At 33.8% G+C, this 20,269-nt stretch overlaps 1 protein-coding gene across 1 annotated transcript in view; it reads left to right on the top strand.

The window, feature by feature from the left end:
- Positions 1 to 20,269, top strand: part of CEP192 (centrosomal protein 192) — a 167,442-nt gene that overhangs the window by 49,624 nt on the left and 97,549 nt on the right. The window contains exons 17-24 of the mRNA XM_072606604.1: positions 3,050 to 3,207; positions 4,266 to 4,395; positions 5,342 to 5,493; positions 10,527 to 10,752; positions 11,706 to 11,849; positions 16,309 to 16,373; positions 17,402 to 17,611; positions 19,753 to 19,873. Of these exons, the coding sequence (XP_072462705.1) occupies positions 3,050 to 3,207; positions 4,266 to 4,395; positions 5,342 to 5,493; positions 10,527 to 10,752; positions 11,706 to 11,849; positions 16,309 to 16,373; positions 17,402 to 17,611; positions 19,753 to 19,873 (1,206 nt within the window). The remainder of the gene's footprint in view (positions 1 to 3,049; positions 3,208 to 4,265; positions 4,396 to 5,341; positions 5,494 to 10,526; positions 10,753 to 11,705; positions 11,850 to 16,308; positions 16,374 to 17,401; positions 17,612 to 19,752; positions 19,874 to 20,269) is intronic.

Raw genomic sequence — 20,269 nt, 5'->3', positions numbered from 1 at the left:
TTCAGGTCCACTGTAGTATAGACCTAGAATTCTTCACTAAATACAATGGTCGTTTCTAGATTAGTAACAAACTAGATTTCGAGTTAGGTGAACCTGTTTATTGGAACTGAACTCTCTTTGAACTTGAGGGTTTTAAAAACTGTTCTTCCAGTTACATTTGCCATGATCTGTTATTTGAAGGATGGTGCCAATAAGATAGTCTTCCCTCAGTTTTTTCCCTTCTTGTGTAATGTAGTATCAATCTTGATTGCATAATAATGGTGATAACAGTGATAATAACTGACTGTCACCATTCATCATCCTTATCACCTCCTGTCTACATTATTGCAATAGCCTGCTAGAGGGCCTGCCTGCCTTAAGTGTTTTCCTCACTCCAAATCATCCTTCATTCAGCCACAAAAGTGATTTTCCTAAAGTGCAGGTCCAGTCACTTCAGTCTGCTACTCAGAAAGCACCAGTGGCTCTGTTGCCTCTGGTATCAAATACAAATACTCTTTGTGGTATTCAAAGCCCTTTAAAACCCAGCCCCCTTCTACCTTTCTAGTCTTTTGACACTGGCCTCCTGGCTGTTCCCCAAGCAAGATACTCTGTCTCTCACTTTTGAGCGTTCTCTCTAGCTGTTCCCCATTCTTGGAACACTGTCCTTTCTCAGTTCTGCCTACTGACCGCCCTGGATTTTTTAAAGTCCTAATATCTTTTTTTTTTTTTTTTAAATTAGAAGCCTTCCCATTCTATCTTCTAATGCCTTTCCTCTTTTAATTATTTCCCATTTATCCTCTATATAGCTTTCTTTGTCTTTATTTGTATGCATATTATCTCCCCCTTTAGTGTGTAAGCTCCTTTAAAGCAGGGACTGTTTTCTACCTCTTTTTGTATCCCTAATCCTTAGCATATTGCCTGGCACAGAGTAGGTGCTAAATAAAACAAATTTTTATTGACTTTTGATGATAGCTTGTAGCTATACAGCACTTTAAGGCTTACCTGTATTATTTTATTTGATCCTCAAAATCACCCTGGGAAATAGGTGCTGTTATTATCCCCATTTTACAGATAGAAAACTGAGGATGAGAGGTTAAGTGACTTGCTCAGGGTTACATAGCAAGTGGTTAGCTGTATAATTCTGTTTTTGATTTGAACTCAGGTTTTTATTACTTCCAAGTCCAGCATTCTATACAGAGTACTCACCAATACTTATCCAGTTTTGACTTAGGCTTAAAAGAAGAAAGAAAATAAGTAATGGTCCTATATTGCTTTTATCTTATTTGTTGTTTCATTTGTGACCAACTCTTCATGGCCCCATTTGGGATTTTTTTTGGCAAAGATATTGGAGTGATTTGCTGTTTTCTTCTTCAGCTCATTTTACAGATGAGGAAACTGAGGCAAACAGGGTTAAGTGACTTGCTCAGGGTCACACAGTTAGTATGTGTCTCAGGCCAGATCTGAACTCAGGTCTTCCTGATTCTTGGCCTTGCGCTTTAGCCACTGTGCCAGCTAGCCGCCTACTTTTAGCTTAACATTTGTTTTCATCTAAAATAACTGAAAAAATTTACAGTCTTTAGAATCATGTATTTTTTTCTGAGACATAACATTACTACTCTGGGTTATCATTATCCCCTAACTCCTTTTGGGGATGTTTAAGGATTCAGACTCTAGGAATCACTTGGGTTTGCATTAAGCAGATAACCAAGGCATTGTTTTCTCATTCTTGTTCTTAGGATTGTCTTTTCTTTTTCCTCTTTTCATGCCTTCATCCAGATTCCTGTAGTGGATTGAAAATGATACCTTTGGCATTCTTGCTTTGTTTCTGTCATTCTCTTGAATTTGTATTGTATTTGTGTTCTATTTCTCTTGAGAGTTTGAAATCTTGAGGAAGTGATTATTTAAGGTGATGAAATGATATGTTCGTATCGTTAGACTGTTGGGGCATGGGTATTTGTATGAATTTGTATAATTTTCTTATAGACTGTTAGATATGCTTAACCTTAAAGGATTTTCTCCAGCTTTGTTTTTCTTTCTTATCTAAATTATATTCTTTGTTGTGTAACATTTACATTATTTAGTTGAAGCTCCCTCTTGTCTCTTTGGTTTGTGAGATTAAAACTTCCCTGCACCATTGATTTATATACATTTAATTCTGTTTCTAAACTCTCTTCTCTATCATTCTGCTTTTTTTAATCTGGTTCTAGATAGAATTGATAATTACATCTACAATAGCATATTTTGAAATTCAGCAGGGTATTTCATCCACTAGAAAGAGTTTCCATTGACTATTTTGCCTTCTTGTGGATTCGTATAAGTTTGATCTGTTTTTTGTAAAACTATCTGTTGATGTTGTGTTGAGTTCATAATTTAATTTGAGAAGTATTGCAATTTTCTCCATGTTGGGCCATCTTAAACATAATGGTTATTGTGGACATTCCTCTAATCATTGTTTTATTTCTGCCAAAACTGCTTAAGTTGACTTTATAGAAGTTTTCTTCATGGGTTAATAGTTGAGTCTTTGATTATTTTCAGACTTTCAAATGATTTTCTTTCACTTTTTCATGGATTTTATTTTTAGGATTCAAAATGCAAAAGGACTTTATCTGTACCTACTGGCCTTGATAAATTTATTATCTTAACTTTCTTATTGTCTTATATTTTCTTGGTGTATAATCATGTCCTCTCTAAAAATACTTTTAGCCTTAGTGTTACTAATGTGAGAGTAGCCACCTTCCTTTCATAGTAAGGAAATTCCTCCAATTCTTGTGCTTAAATTTCAAGAAAACCTTGATATGCTATATTTTATTTGTATTCCCTTATATAAAATAATTTAATGGTTTTCACATTGCTGTTTATTTAAATGAATTTTGTAATGCTGAACTATGCTTGAATTCTTGGGATAAATTCCATGTGGTCACAGTGAATATTTTTGTCAGTTTTTCTGAAAGTTGTGATGGTAAAATAAATTTCTTACGCCATTGAGATAGATTAAACTGTGTCACTTTCTCATAAGTTTCACTTATTCTAAGAGCTTCTAAAACCCATTTCTTTTTTGCATTATCATCAGATGAAGATATTGATGATGAAGAATTTTATGATGATCATTTGGAAGCATATTTTCAGCAGTTAGCATCTCCAGAAAAGTTAAGAGAAGATCAAGAAGAACAGGAACTTCCAGAATCTAGCCCAACTCTTAGAAGGATATCAAATGATCATCCCAGCCAGGTATATCTAAATCATACTACTTGGTTCGTTGACTTAAATTATAGAAAAATCTCTTATGTTTTTATGAAGTTCAAGTAACTTTTTTAAACTTTATTTTCCACAGATTTGATATCATATGTGCCTGCTTTAGGCCTACCACATTCTTGATAAAAGCTTTGAGCAACTAACTTCTCAATGAACCTATTTTATGAACTTGGTCTACTTTCTTTTTTGCGGGTGTGTATGTAAGGGGTGCAATGCGCTCAAGTAATTTGCACAGGGTGCTGCAGCTAATAAGTGTCTGAGCCTGGATTTGAAGTAAGGTCCTGCCTGACTTCACAGTCATTGTGCTCTCTCTATTCACTGCGCCACCCAGCTGCCCCTCCCTCGGTCCACTTTCAAAGGACTATTACATAAATATAAGTGTTATAAAATGCAGTCTTTTAGGGAATCAGAATTTGCTCTTAATTCAGTAGTAAATTGCCTACTGCTTGTATATATTAGGTGTAGATACTTAATTCCCAGGTCAAGAGAGTGAAAAATAGCTGTAATTTACTACTTTGAAGGCATATTTATATTTCTGAGAGAGTGGAGAAATTAGGAAGTCTTTGGTTTAAGTGTCCTGGCTTTTTGGTACTCCCTTTTTTATCCTGTATCACAAATGATCCTGTTTTACATCCCCTGCTCTGAAGTGACACTTCCTCTCTTTAAGCTGTCACTTTTAGTAATAGTCAAAGGAGCATGGTGTCTTGATATTAAAGGACATTTTTAAATTGATGTTTTTCCTGAAAAAAAAAGTGTCTCTTCAAATGAGAAGCATATTAATGGCGTATATCTTTGACTGTTTAAGACACACACACACACACAGTTTTGTTCAAAAGATTTCCTTTTTTTTTGTAAAACTGCATTTAACAAACCCACAAATCATGACATTTCTTTATAGCGGGAAAAAGGTTTATTTTGTCTTTAAGGCATTTTCTTCCTCTATGTTTTGTGTTCCTCTGGGATTTTCAAGTTTGATTTTTAAAAAATATCAAATCACATATTTATAAATTAAAGCATTGATATTCTTTAAATAGGTAAATGAAAATCATAGACCCAAATCAGAAGATAGCATCTCTGTATATTCTCTTGGAACACAAATTGTTATGAAATCTGAACTTAACTCCAGACAATGTGAAGAGAGTCCTTTTAATCCAGTTGTTTCTGGTAGGTATTGAAATTTTTTCCTTCATTGTTAGAATTCCTTTTAGCTTTTCTTTTGTGCTCAAATTGTGTGACTTATTATTTGGGGAAGAAAAGAGGCATTGCTGAAATTTTTGTGGGGTTTTTAAAAAGTGAGCAACCGCCAAAACTTTAAAGGTAAACATTTCTTTAAAAAGAGCCTTTGCAAATGATAATTCCTCTAAGTACTGAATTATTAAATACTTTGTTAATAAGGCTATTTAAATCAAATATATAGTGCCACATTACGAAAAAAAATAAAGTAGCAATATTTTTTGCAAAATTACCATTCACTATTTTTATCAAGTTAGATTAGCATAGTTATCCAGTGTTGTTTGTATCTGGCTGTTAAGTTTTTAGTCTTGGAAAATAAATTTTAAGTTATATTTGTACTATTAATTCTGATATGATCTCCCAAGGACCTTGCTTCTCAAATCTTTTGGTCTACCAAGTTTATTACTGCTGTAGCTTTACAGTCCCTACTCCCACTTACACTTAAGCCATACTTATTCCTGCTACTCTTCATCCAACCTAATCCTAAGAGCAATAGGAAATTAATACAGTAAGGCAGCTAGGTGACACAGAAAATAAAGATCTAGACTTAAGAGAATAATCCATAAGACTAGAGTTCAAATCCAGCCTCTAACCCTTATTTTCTGTGTAGCCCTAAACAAGCCAGTTAACCTCTGCCTACCTCAGTTTCCTTGTCTGTAAAATAACACCTATCTCTCAGAATTCTTGTGAGGACCAACCAAGGTATTTGTAAAGTGCTTTGCAAGCCTTAAGACACTATATAAATGCTAGCCATTATTGTTATTATGCCTTCAGCATATTATGACATTATCAACTGACTAATAAATTTTTACAGGATAGTAAAATTAAGCATGAAACTTAAGCTTTACAACACTGATTTTTTTCTTGTACTCTGCAGAGAATGAAGACTGTATTGAAGAAGGTAAAGGAGATAGAAATGATGGGCCATTGTTGCCTTCTAATATATGGGGAATTGAAAAAAACAGACCAAGAGAAGAAAATGATACTTCAGTATATGATCCTTCAGTGAATAATGTTTCATATTGTGAGGTTTGTCAACCTTGGTTTCTTTTTCAGTTTTTATGGGGAAAATATTTGAGTGAAATTCTTTTAGATCATTCAGATGAAATAAGTTTAAAAACTATTTCACTCAGTGTTATTGTGGTGGTGTTTGTCCTTTGTTCTCGAAGAGGACCAAATGACATTACCATGATAAAGTCAAGTTTCAGTGTGTCTGACTGTGGCTGATCAGACCAATACGAGCTTGAAATGCTCTACCACAGATTGGGCACAGATAGTCCATGGGAGCATTTGGGGTGGATACTCCAGATTTACGAATCCTACATTTCCTTTGTGCTGTTTCAATTCTGCTTTGCTCATAAAGCATAGCACCTTTTCTGATGTAGGCACACCATGCTGAATGGTCCTGTGCCTGTGTCTCCCATGTCGCACAATCAAATCCGTAGTTCTTGAGAGTGTCCTTGTATCTGTTTCAATTCTGCTTTGCTCATAAAGCATAGCACCTTTTCTGATGTAGGCACACCATGCTGAATGGTCCTGTGCCTGTGTCTCCCATGTCGCACAATCAAATCTGTAGTTCTTGAGAGTGTCCTTGTATCGTTTCTTCTGGCCACCATGTGATCACCTGCCCCATGCAAGTTCTCCATAAAATAGTCCTTTTGGCAAGCATACATTTTACATTCAAATAACATGGCTAGCCAATCAGAGTCGTGTTTTCTGAAGCATAGTTTGAATGCTTGGCAGTGCAGCTCAAGCAAGGACCTCAGTGTCTGGTACCTTATCCTGCCAGATGATCCTCAGGATCTTCCTAAGACAGTTCAAGTGGAAGCGATTCAGTTTCCTGGCATGGAGCTGGTAGACTGCCCATGTTTCAGAAGCATATAACAATGAGGCCAGCACAGTGACTGTGTAGACCTTCAGTTTGGTAGTCAGTCTAATACCTCTTCTCTTCCAAACTTTTCTTTCGAAGCCTCCCAAACACTGAGCTAGCTCTGGCAATGCATGCATCAGCCTCATTGTCAATGTGTACATCCCTAGAAAGTACACTACCAAGGTAAGTGAGCTTAGATCCTGTGGAGTTCTCCTTTTTTATTTAGCAGCCTCTGAATTTCCCCATCATTTTCATCAAACCACTCTTGGTTTTTGCCAGTGTTGTGACCCAGAAGAGCAAATGCAGTGCTTTATATCAAATCTCTGAAAGCTGCCCATTCCTTTTCTGCTCCACTGTTGCCAGCTACGTGTTGGCTCAACTTTCCCTCCAAGTCAGCAACAAACTGTTCATGCTCAGAGAAGAGCTCTAATTTGTTGACATTAATTCTTCTGGTAGTTATTTTGCCTTGGGGGCGGCACTTTTGATGAATGTGAATGTTTAGCTTGGAAAGGATAAGTCTATGATCAGTCCAGCACTCTGCACCTCCATGTCCAAAATTTAGTCATATTTAACTCTCACCTTTTAAAATGTTTTATTGATGCCTTTGTCGTTGTTAGTCATTCAGCACCCTTCTCTTTCTCCTGATTTAAGCTTTCCTACTGCCTTAAAAACAAAAAAATCTAATAAGCAAAAATATCTGAAACAATGACTATATTTATCGTTGTATACTATAATCTGCTCTTAGGCTGTCCTCTTCCTCTGTTATGATCATGGACAAGATATGTTTGAATTTCAAAGTTTTCCTGAGACCTTTGTTGGTTTTCCAGTTATTCAAAATTGGACTTTGTTTTAGTAATGTTTTCATTTACATAGTTTTAGTGATTGTATATGTTCTTTTCATTCTGCTTGTTTTAGTGGGCTTTAACTTATACAAATTTTCCCTTCTCAGAATTCCCTCTGTTCTTCATTTCTTTGTACACTTGCCCTGGGTTTTTTTTAGCCATTCCTCATTTAATGGGAATTTACTGTTTTCACAAAGAGTTTTCCTGTATATATTTTATTATATATTGAATTATTGATTCAGTCTTTGACTTCTTGGAGTATATGAACACTAATGGCACACCTTGGTCAAAGGTATGGAGGTATCCTCTTTTTCAGCTTTTATTTTATCTCATTGGTATTCACCTTCTAACCCTAACGTGTTTAAAATTATGTACACATATGTGTACATACACCTCTACTTTGATTCTTTATCTTTGTAATAATATAACCTTATTTCCTAATATATTATTTTGTAGAGTGTGGGGATAATTTTTTGTGTGTTCTTTTTATGCTCAGTTCAGTTTTGTGATACATATATTTTTAGTATGATGAAACTGGGTTACAGTGAAATGCGGTCTAGTTACTATGGCACCTTAGCTCTACAGTATCTTTTTGGTCCCTTCTCCAATTTCTTTTGGCATCATTCTAATTTCCTGCCTGAATTGGATTATTCTTGTTTCTTTAGCTTTTAGAATTTTTGTTACCTCCATCCTTGTTCTGTTACATAAATGCTAGATTAATTTTCCTAAAGCATTCTTCATTATGCTGCTTCTCTTCTCCAAAATTACTGAATCATTTTTATGATAGAGTTCATATAGACTCTGAGATTTAACTACTACTTGTCTGAATAGGCTCTCTACAAAATAAATAGCTCTTAATTTTTGGGTCAAGTTCGAATTTTTTGAGGCCTTCCATGATTTGACTTTTTACTTCCCCTTTATGCACAAACCACGTTCTTTCTTGCTTTTGATTTTCTTATTTGCCAGAGGACAAAACTCAGATCTTTCTTATTCCCTAATAACTAAGTTACCTTGCTTTATATAATCTAATCATTCCTATGTCAGGTTGTTGTTCTGTCTCATTATTTAGTACTTCCTTTAATCGTATTTATTTATTCAACCACACCACTAATGTCTGAGACCTGACTTTGAGCAAAAAGGTCTTTTGGCCAGCTGAAGTTAACGTCACAGAGTCCTTGCATTAAAGCTCATGTACTTCTTCATTGGAAATGTCCTCACTCAAGGTTTATCTTTTCTTAGCTTATGAATTAGTAAGTTGGTTGTAAACTTTCTGTCCTCTAGCACATTAGAAACAGCCAATCAGAGCAGAGAGACATAGAAGCAGCTACACCATTAGAACAAGAAGTAAGGAATGGCAGCTGCTAAGGGGGGAAGAGAAAAAATAAAAAAGTTAGGTTGGCCTAACATTTGATAGGTGATACTATGGCTTTTTATGTTTTTTAGAAAGCTGATTATCTAGAAATTTTTACTTTTCATACTGTATTATTTTATTAATAAAAATACTTAGTTTTACTTAGAAAATTAGGATAACCAGTAGAAGCCTTCTGTTGCTTTGGGGGTATGTGTGTTCTGAAGAATTTGTGGGAAAAGTGGTTAAGAATTGCATTTTTTGGAGCTGGTAAGAGAAGAAGTTATTGTATATCTAAATAGAGGATGTACCACCCTGATTAATGAGAAGTCTAGTTAAGGATTTTTAAAAAATGAGAAACAGTGCTGTATGTGAGTTTAGTGGATTTTGTCATTGTAGAGGTCTTTCATCAGTACAGATCCATGGAAATTCTGTAGTAAAGGGAGTTTTGGATTTGGAGTCTGAGATCCTGGGGTCTAGTATTTTTTTTTTTAATCATTGACACTTTTTAAAAGTTAATTTATTTGTTTTCAGTTTTCTTCAGTCACTTCTATAAGTCTTTGATTTTCTCCCCCTTCCGCCTCCCTTCCCATGATTGTGTGAAATCTTATATGGATTCTACACATACATTTTTATTAAACACATTTTCACATTGGTCATGTTGCATAGAAGAATTAAAATGAATGGGAGAAACCATGAGAAAGAAAAAAAACAAAACATAACACAAGAGAAAATATTCTGCTTCATTCTGTGATCCAATTCCATAGTTCTTTCTCTGGATATGGAAGGCATTTTCCCTCAAAAGTCCATTGGGTATGTTTTAGGTCCTTGTATTTCTGTGAAGGGCTAACTCAGTCTAACTGAAAAGTTCCTCATCCACTGTGGTTGTTACTGTGTACAATGTTCTCTTTGTTCTGCTTCTTTCACTCAGCATCAGATCATATAAGTCCTTCCAGGCCTCCCTGAAATCTTCCTGTTCATCATTTCTTATAGTAGCACAATAGTACTCCATTACATTCATATACCACAATTTATTGAGCCATTCCCCAGTTGATGGGCATCCCCTTGATTTCCAGTTTGGCCACCACTGCTATAAATATTTTTGTACATGTGGGACCCTTTCCCATTTTTATGATCTCTTTGGGATCCAGTCCTAGAAGTGATATTGCTGGGTCAATGGGTATGCACATTTTTGTAGCCCTTTGGACATAGTTCCAGATTGCTCTCCAGAGTGGTTGGATCAGCTCACAGTTCCACCAGCAATGAATTAGTGTTCCAACTCTCCCACATCTTTTCCAGCATTTATCATCTTCCTGTTTTGTCATGTTAGCCAATCTGATAGGTGTGATGTGGTACCTCAGAGTTTTCTGATTTGCATCTCTCTAATCAATAGTAATTTAGAGCATTTTTTCATATGACTATAGCTAGCTTTAATTTCTTCCTCTGAAAACTGCCTGTTCATATCCTTTGACCAGCTGGGGTCTAATCTTGACTTTGCTGTTTAGGGCCTCTGGGACCTTGGGCAATTTAGTTTCCCTCTTTGAGGCTCAGTTTCTAAATCTGTGATCCTATTGATGTCTTTTTGGAATCTTGACAGTGTCTTAGAAGATATATATACCTTTGTGTACAAGGCCTTTCCTTAGACTTTGAAGCATTTTGTAAGAGCCAGTGTAGTACTCAGGTAATCTTTTTGTTTTTGCTAAATGATTGGCCCATTTCCTTTTCTGATAAATTTCTTAATTAGTTTTTGTACCTTTCTTGAGCTCAATTCACCGTTGGTAATATGTTGTAGGTTACTCGTATCTGCCATTTGTCTCCCATTGCTTTTTTATTCATTGGCAGTTTTGATTGTGATGGTTTGTTATGAAGAGTTCTTGGTAGAATGTTGGTATGACTGTTTCACTACTTGGATTTTTTAAAAAAAGATGGCCACCCAGGGGATATTGTTACACTGAAAACAGGTGATGAAATTAGCATAAAACTTGATCTACTTTATTTTCAGGACACAAATATCAATCAAGGAAATTTTGTTCTTCACCCCTTAAAATTGGGGGAACAGTCTGCTCATCAAAATAATATAACTCCTAAAATATCCATTCAAAAAAATGTGGATACACATTCTATGGAACTTCTTGATAATGAATTTAGTCCAGTTGATGCTTACTGGTCACCTACTACTGAAAGGAGAATTTGCGAGAATTGGAACTCCAATGAAAAGAATAATAAAGGTAATTTTTTGTTTGTTTTAGAAATCGTGTTTATCACATATTTCATTGATAGGCATTTTAGTTGGAAGCGTATAAATAGATTTTTTTTTTTGTCTCATATCATGCAAAACTATAGAGAAATTCTATGAGCCTTAAAGAGATGACTTATGTTCTCCCCTGTCATACCAGAATAACAAGTGTAGAATTTTGTAGATTTCAAGATGATTATAGATGCTTGGGACAAAAGGACGAAAATGAAACCATTCTTGGCCACTGCACTGGGTTTACAATCTAATACCATATACATTTCTTATAGTTATTTACAAGATATGTACAAAAAGTCTTTGATAGGTTGCTTTTTTAAAAAGGCTGGTATAACTCTAAAGTTCTGATTTCATTCCATTTTCAATTCAGAACTTTGGTTAAATGCCTGTTTGATACTACGTATTGGAATTGTGTGAAAATTAGAAACTGACAATTTGTATCCTCAACTAATCTTTTTTTTTTTGTGGGGGGGGGTGTAAAAAACCACAAAGCTAAAAATTTTCCCTTTAATTATAACAGGCTTTCCCAGGATTTTTCCTAGATCTTTTAGTTATGTATATTTTAACTAAGCAGGTTACAAGTTTTGCCTTTATGGTGTCTAATTTTAACTACTCCTTAAATAAGAGAGAGAGTACTCTTATTTGTTTCTTTTGGAGTGATAAAGAGTTTTAGAGCTGACAGAAATCTAGTCACTTTATACGTTCTAATTCCAAGAATTTTATTGCCAAAAGGAAAATGTCTTACTCTACTTGGATCAATCAGAGGTCATCTACTGTGAAGCACATTCTTACCACGTACAATCTAAATCTCACATTTTTTTTTTTTAAAGAGTTCAACAACTTTTCAACTTGTTCTAGAATTTTAAAGATCTAACCTTTTAATTACTTTCTCTGGCAGTAGACTTTGTTATAATTCAAATTATTTTTCAGAAGGTGCTCTACCACATAGTGTGGTCTATCAAAATGAAGAAGGTAAATGGGTGACTGACCTTGCCTATTATACTTCTTTCAATGAAGTACAAGATTTAAATCTTTGTAGAGATAATGAAATAAATGAAGAATTCAGAACTGGATGTAAGTATGTGTTATTCTCACCTCCCTCTGTCCTCCCCCACTATGTGTCATTAGAGATGATAAATGTGATACATATTAACTGTATTTTCTTCAAAGGTTTTTTTAATAGATTTGATATTTTGTTGCAGTGGAAGTAAAAGGTTAGCCTTTGGGCTTTTTAGTTTTTAAGAGGTTTTAATTTTAAATCAGTTCTTCTCCTCTTTCATTTACAATGAGGAAAGTTTTAAAGCTGACAGAAACGTAGTCATTTTATATGTTCCAGTTCTGAAAATTTTGCTGCCTAAAGGAAATTGTATTCATTCACATTAAAGATTTCTTTCATATCACCAGTGAGAAATTGTTAGAAAATAAAAATTGCATTTTAATGGAAAATTAGTTCCATTTGAATTCAGGAATATTTGTTACATTTATTAAATCTCCATTGTGTACAAAACATGTACAAAGAGATACAAAGATGAATAAGACAGTTCCTGCCCCTAAAGATTTTGAGGTCAATAAAAAGTTTCTAAAAATGATACAGACTGAAAATTAACATGATTTCTTAAGACATATTAAAAACTTTAATAATAGATTTTTTAAATTTTTAAAAAGGGGAATGGGAGCTGTGTGGTGTCTTGATCTCATTAAGTTGTTTCATTATAGCATTGTGGCAAAAGTAGTGATGAAAACTACTTAATGAGGAATTTTCACAGGATCAAAATGGATCTTACTTGGAAGAACGTTTCAGAGTTGGAAAGAATCTCAGATGTCTTTTAGTCCTAAGGTTACCTGACAAGTGGTAGCCCAGTATCTGCTTGAAGACCTTCATTAATAGAGAACTCACTTCTTTCTAAGAGAGTCTTTTCACATTTGGACAGCTCTGATTATTAGGAAGTGGTATTTTTTTTTTTTAATTATTAAATTAAAAGCTTTCCCTTTGTACCTCTACCCCTTCAGTAGAACCCTCGGTTCTGCTCTTTGGAACCACATAGAACAAGTCTAATTCCTTGTCCTTGTGGACAGACCAATAAATAGCTTAAGATGACAGCTCTCTTCTCCCCTTCTCTCTTTTACTCCGTCTTCTCCAGTTTAAACATCTCTAGCTTTGTCAGCTGTTGTTCCCTTGTGTGACATGGTCTCATCTTTCTTGCTATGATGGTCACTCTTATCTGAATATGCTCCACCTTGTCAATGTCCTTCATAAAATGTTGTGCAATATGATACTTTGGATATATTCTGTAGAATCAGCAGAGTGTACTCTTGGTACTATACCTCTTTTGATGCAGCCTGAGCTGCATTAGCTCTTGTGACATACTTTTATTGACATTACAGTTCATTAAAATTCCCAGAACATTTTCATAGAAACTGTTGTTTAGCCACTTCTCTATATCTTGAACTTGTATAGTTAATTTTTTGACTCCAAGTGTAGGATAATATATATTTATCCCTGTTCAGCCAAATCCTTTTGGATCCTTACTTTATTATTCCTTCTAGCATAAAACCTTCTTAACACTTCATAAGTATTTATAAATGACTTCTAGCCAAGTATGTGGGAACTTTATTTTTATCAGTGTCTGTCCTTGAAGTAAGCACAGAATCTCTAGGGAAAAAGGAATAGACATTTTACTCGCTTTATTTGAATAATTCCAAATTACTCTCCAAAATGGTTTTGCTGATTCATTTAGTTCTATCAGTGGTGCCCCTCTTTGCACAACTCCTCCAGCATGGACACTTGCCATCTGTTATCATTGCCGGTTTTCAGTGTATGAGGTGAAACTTTGTTGTTGTTTTAATTTTCATTTCTCTTACTAGTAATTTGGAAAATTCTTTCATATGGTCGTTAATAATTTGCAATTCTTCCTTTGTTCATATCCCTTGACCACTTAATTGTTGAGAATCACTTTTGTTCTTCTATTTTTCTGTTAATTATATATTTTGAATACTAAGCGCTTATCTGAGAAATTTCATGGATCTTTTCCTCCTACTTCTTAAGTACATTTATTGTGTTTAGATGCTTCTCAGTTTCATGTAATTAGAGTTATATCTTTTATGTTTTGGATTGCCTACTTTTACCATTATTTTATGTAGTCTAGAAAGACAATACAAAGGCTATGTCTTGTCTAGAAGACAATAGGAAGGTGTTAAAGATGGGAAAGAAAAGAGGAAACTGTCCATATTTGCTGATGATGTGGTCGTTTACTTAGAAAATCCTGGGGTTTCATCCAAAGTCATTAATTGAGACTAATTAATTGTGGTTTCAGACTACAAAATAAACCATCAAAAATCACCATTTTTATATAACAACAAAACAACAGATAATATTAGAAAGGGAAATTCCTTTTCAAAATAACTATAAAATTAATAAACATTTGGAGGTCATTCTGCCAGGACACAAAATATTTGTATAGATTCAACTACAAAGTGATTCAATTATAAACTTTAAGATATAAAGAAAAACTTAATAGTTGGAGGAAAATTTTATGCTCATGGCTTGCCCATGCCAATGCAATAAAAATGGACAATTCTGCCAAAGTTAATTTATAGTTTTAATGTCATATGAATTAGATTAAACTTTACAGGACTTAGTTAAATAAAATTCCTTTTGAAAATAAAAGATTTTTAATATTATGGGAGCTTTTACAAAAAGGGGTAGAAAGCAAAGGAAGAATTCCGTGCATTTTTCATTGTTTCCTGTGTCTGTAATATTCTTTCTCTTTATCTCCTGGTTTCCTTTCATTTTCAGCTAAGATCCCACCTACAGGAAACCTTTCCCAGTACGCCTTAATGTTAATGCTTTTTTTCTTTTGATCATCTTCAACTTAATTTTTACTTATCTTGTTTTTGCATAATTATTTGCTTGCATTCCCTACCATTAGATCAGACCTCAACAACATACGGCCCACCAAAGGGTTTCAGGCAACTATCATGTGACCCACAGCAACCAACTATCATTAACTTGATGTGACAACCACCCAAAATCCTTTGGCAGGCAGCAAGCGGCCCACAGGCTGTGTGTTGTATGCAGGCCTGCATTAGATTGTTTTGATATCTTCAGTTTGTTCTTTAAATGTGTTGTTTTTACATAATTATTTTCTTGTAGTCTCTCTCCTGTTATATTGTGAACTACTTGGTAGCAAAGCCTTTTGTATTTTTGTTTGTTTTTTTGGAGGGAAGTGGTTCTTTGTGTCCCCAAAGCTTTAGCACAGTGCTTGATAAATTATAAGCACTGAATGTTTGTGGCCTTGACTTTAAGAACCTCATCATTCCTTTAAATTATTGATATATTTAAAGGTACATTAGCCATGATATTTCATTTGAGATGCAGGAGATGCAAATTAATGAAAGTGCAAGCCAAGTCAATTGTAATAACTTCATAACCACTATAGCACATTTACTACAGCTGAAGTTTGTTATGAAGACCATGAGTCACTGAAGCAGTGAAGCAAAAATTCAGCATTTTTTTTTTAGCATTTATTGGTGTGCTTAGTTCTTCAGGAATACGAAGATGAATAATACAAACTCTCTATCCTTTGTAAGTTTACACTTCTGTAAGGAAGATAAGATTCATACACAAATGTAAAGCTTCATGCACTAATTGTTATGAGGGACTATTACAGGAGTTCTGTATGAAAAGTTATATTCTGGCTGTTGGGTAGGCACTAATCTAACTAAACCTTGTATGGATTTCATTAGGTAACTACAGGAAGGGAAAGGTATAGTTATAAGTTATGTAGTTATAAGACCAGTTTGTTGACTGCTTAGGTAATTGAAGGTAAGTAGAAAAGGTAGACTAGCACCAAAGTGTGGAAGGCCTTGAATAAAAATAAGTTTAGATTTTACTTTGGGGGCACTGGATAGCTATACACATTTAAAAAATATATATTACATGTTTTTTAAAATAAAATTTGTCAGTAATAAAGCTCATTAAGCTCATTTTTAAAAAACTTAAATGTTTTTGAGAAGAGAGTAATATGATCACAGTTATGCTTTAGGCGCATTACTTTGGTGGCATTGTATAGGTTGAACTGGAGTCTGGGGAAACCAGAGGCATAGGGGGATTACACAGGAAACCTGTAATAATCCATATTAGAGCTTATAATGTGCTTTTATGGCCATAACACTGTGCCATATGAGGTATTCTTAGCAGCCTCCAGTAAAGTAGGTAGGTAAAGTGATTTTATTTACTTATAAAAAATTTCACTTAAAGCCATTCATTGACTGATTTGTAAATAATTGCGTTCTGACTCCAAATTTAGTCAAGTGTTCTGCTTTAGCTTTTTTTACCCAAATATGATAGAGTTTAACCAAAAGATAGCAATTGACAGTTTCACATGCCAGATACAATATTTTGGATACTTGAATTTTTTGGATACTTGAAACTAGTTTTATTTCCACAGCTTTTTCCTTGGTCAAATAACATAGTTTTATAGATGAATAGTTGTTATCACCATTAATATTGTTTTGCGAAACTGTTTTTAAGCTGAAGCAATGGCTTTGATTGCTCAAGATGAAGAAGAATTTGAAAGAGAACACAGATTTATGCAGGTTAGTAATTTGTTTCAAGTCATTAATAATGGCTAACATTTATATTGTGCTTACTGTGTGCTAAGAGCTTTATGATTATTATCTTATTTGATATTCATAGCAACCCTGGGATGTAGTTGCTGTTGTTAGTACTATTTTACCAATGAGGAAACTGAGCCAGACAGAGATAACGTGACTTGCTTAGGGTCATACAGCTAGTAAGTGTCTGTGACTGAATTTGAACTCAGATCTTCCTGACTCTGGACCTGATGTTCTCTAAATGTTAGTCTAGTCTTAGTCTAAATGAAGGTAAAATTTAAATTTCTATATGAATAAAAATTTTTATTTTATGCTTTAACATTTGCAATTAAACTTTTTTAAAAAGTTAAAACTTTTCCCACAACCTTCTTAGGATATTATAAATATAATAACCTTCTTGTATATTAAGAAACTGAGGTACAAAAAAAAATTAAGTGATTTGCCTATAGTATCACACAGTGTAACGTCTGGGATTAAAACCTAGATTTTTTTTCTGATTCCACATCTGTAGTGCTTCTAGAATGTAGTCAAGATAATTTCTAATGGGGTATGGTTTTGGACCATGCTTATTGCATGTTTATTGTAGAATATCAAACACTGTGTACTTTTGAAGCCCCCTTTTACTCCTTTATACTTAGAATGTTTTGGGGTTCTCTTTGCAGAATAAACAAGTGACTAAACCTCAATGAGTTTTTAAAATTTCTTTGCAGTTCAGTTCAGATTATCATGAAAGGATCTAAATAGTATTTCTCTGATTTTTAACTGTTAGAAATAGAAAATCTTTTCATTTTAATGCATTTTCCTTATATAAAGAATTTTTTTATTAATGAACGTGATTATAGAAGACTCAATATCTTGAGGCTTGCAAGCAGACAAAAAATTATATGCCATTGAGTTTAAATATACCTGTACTCAGGTTTCCTCTTCTTGTTTATTTTTGACTTCAAAAGACAAATTACTTTACAAAGATCTTTAAAATTTAAACACTCCTAAAATTATTTTCTTCATAGGAAGAGAAAATAGATCTTCAGAACTCTTCAGATGCCCTAGGGGATACATCATGGAGTGCATCTGTTAATTATAATCTATTAAGGAGATCACACACCACATCAGATATGGCTGGTGATGATGCCAGTTATTTGTGGCTCTCTTTAGGGGAGTTTTTTGGTCAGAGATCTGAAGCACTTGGCTGCCTTGGAGGAGGTATTAATGTGAAAAGGGTATGTATAAGAATATGCAAAGAAACATCAAAGTAGGCAGTAATTATGTTGTTAGCTGTGCTTTTTTTAGCTGTCTACTTAAATACTATCAATAGATCATAATTTGCCTCAAACCTTTTAAATATAAATAATAATAAAAGATTTGTCTTTATTTGTATTTCACAACCTTTAAAAATGTACATTACACTGAATTTTCATAGAAGGAAATTAATTCCTATATATGGAAATCAAAATCCAAGTTGGAAAGTAGAAACATTTTTGCATTATTAAAAGAATTCATTGAAAGTTCACTTCAGTAAACTTCACTATTTAAAAAAATAAATTATGAACTATATCTAAAATCTGACAGTGAAAACATGGTCTCAGGACTTACAGGTGACTTGTAATCTATTTTTAACTGACTTGAAGGAATATCAGAAATGTTCTATTGCATCCAAACCTTAAAATGAAAGCTTGTTATATTGCATGAAAAAGTTGTATGAATTTGCTTAAATGAAATAATTTTTTTGTTTTTTTCAGTATTTACAGAAATAGTTAATTTGAGAGATTTGTAAAATACTGTGTTTTCATACATAGGTGGTTAATAAATATTTGAATTGACAAGTGTTCATTACAAGGAATGTTTTTTTGTTCTACTGTGAGTTAGAAGATGAATGTTTTTCTTAAATATTTCCAGAAATGTTGTAATAAATCTTTGGACTGATAAGTTAGTTGGTTGGATTTATAAATACCTTATTGACTATCGCATAGCTACGGGAACAAACTGTAAAATTATAGGGCAATATTTAGCTCATACCTTTCAGAGAACAGATTACCTTAAGCAGAGTGAATTATTTTTATAAAATATCTCCTCAGATTGATTTAAGTTCACAAAACTTATCTGCCAACATGCAATCATTTTTTCTCACCTTGATCTGATTTGAGACTTGGCTTTATTACCATTGTCAGCCCTGGCATCAGTTGTCTGGACAAATTTTTTTTCCCCAAGCAAAACCATTTTATAACATCATATGAAATCACTAAGAACTGGATTTCTAGTTAGATTTTTAAAAAATAGCATATACATTGCTTTACATGATCATAGTTTGCAGGACCAGAGAAATGAGTGAAATGGCCTCGGACCGTTTCACTTTTGCTCTTTGATGAATTTATATGTGTTATGGTTTTTCCTCTCTTGGATGATGAGGATATTTGAAATAAAATGTTTGAAAGATAATGACTCTGGTAGAACAGAAGAATACTACTTAGCTTAGCGTCCCTCCGCCCCTCTCCTTTTCTTCCCTAAGGGCCAGACAAATGGTACACTAACAATCAAATAAAACCAGTAATTTATTAAGTGCCTTCTATATACAGTGTCATTTTATATAAATATATATCTACATACATATATGCATACACATACATATATATGCGTGTGTGTGTATATATGGAGAGAGAGAGAGAGAGAGAGTTAGGATGACAAGTAAATTTGAGTTTTATTACCTTGTAAGGAGAGATTTATTTGAACTTCGTTTACATTTAAATGGATGAAATAGAATACAAAATTATAAATGCATCGGGACATATAACTACTACTGTTGGAGTCAGGGAAGGGCTTTATGAAAGGGGTAGCATTTGATTTGGTTCTTCAGAGATGAGATAGGTACCAATAGGTAGAATGAGTAAATTGAGGAAGAAGTACTATCGTGCATTTCTATTAGTGTTCTGCAAAATAGGAATAGAGATAAGTGGGATTATTTTAAGAAATTCTTATTGACCTTATGAACAAGGCATTTATGGTCCATCAAATTGTGAGATTATGTAAATGGTATTGTTGTACAAAACACTTTTCTCTAGTACTATTTGAATTGGTTATACATATATTGTAGAGAAACTAGGATAAAAGAGAGGAACTGTCAGATAAAAATCCATCAGGAAATGCACATAACTTCAGGACTGTAAAGCAAGGTATATCAAATTGAAATGATGTTTTGATGAAATATGGTATGAGTTATTTAAAGGACATTTTTCTTGGAGGGTTGGGCATGATGGACTGTAAGATTTATGAACTACTTTGTAAAATGAACTGCATTATAGTAAAATTTCATAGAACTATTACAGTTTGAAAATTTAAGAAAATAACATGTCCAATTATTTTGTAGCCATCGTTTGGTTACTTTATTACATCTCCAGAAAAAAGAGAACCTGTAGCTCTATTGAGGGAATCTGATGTACCAACAGACAATTTAAAGCAAGATCGAGAGCAGCATGTTGTCTTTTCAGGTAATGGTTGAAGTTTGGGGGCCTAATTAACTCTTAATATTGTAATCTTAATAGTTGCTTTCACTCAGGTCCATATTTTCTCAAATATTGGGAGAGATAGCTGCTGAGCAGTCTCTCTTTTAAAAATACTCAATTTTCCTTTTCCTTATATTAAAATTTATTTAGATTACTTTAGGACTTTAGATCTTACATGCTTGTTGATTAGTTGGACCCAGGAAAGGTTTGCCTTTAGGTTTCCCAACCCCCAGATCCATATTTGCTTTTTAGAGATTTGTAGTGGCTGTTAGTGACTTCAGTCATTATGGTAGCTAGATTACAGTTTTGGTACCAGAGAGTTACCCGCATTCTGTACCTTGATAAATAGAGGTTGATCCATTAGCCCCGCCATTTAATTAG

The sequence above is a fragment of the Notamacropus eugenii genome, chromosome 4 (assembly GCF_028372415.1).
Source record: "Notamacropus eugenii isolate mMacEug1 chromosome 4, mMacEug1.pri_v2, whole genome shotgun sequence".
Classification (NCBI taxonomy): Eukaryota; Metazoa; Chordata; class Mammalia; order Diprotodontia; family Macropodidae; genus Notamacropus; species Notamacropus eugenii.
Note: the sequence above shows the minus strand (reverse complement) of the source record. Positions and strands in the feature narration are given on the sequence as shown.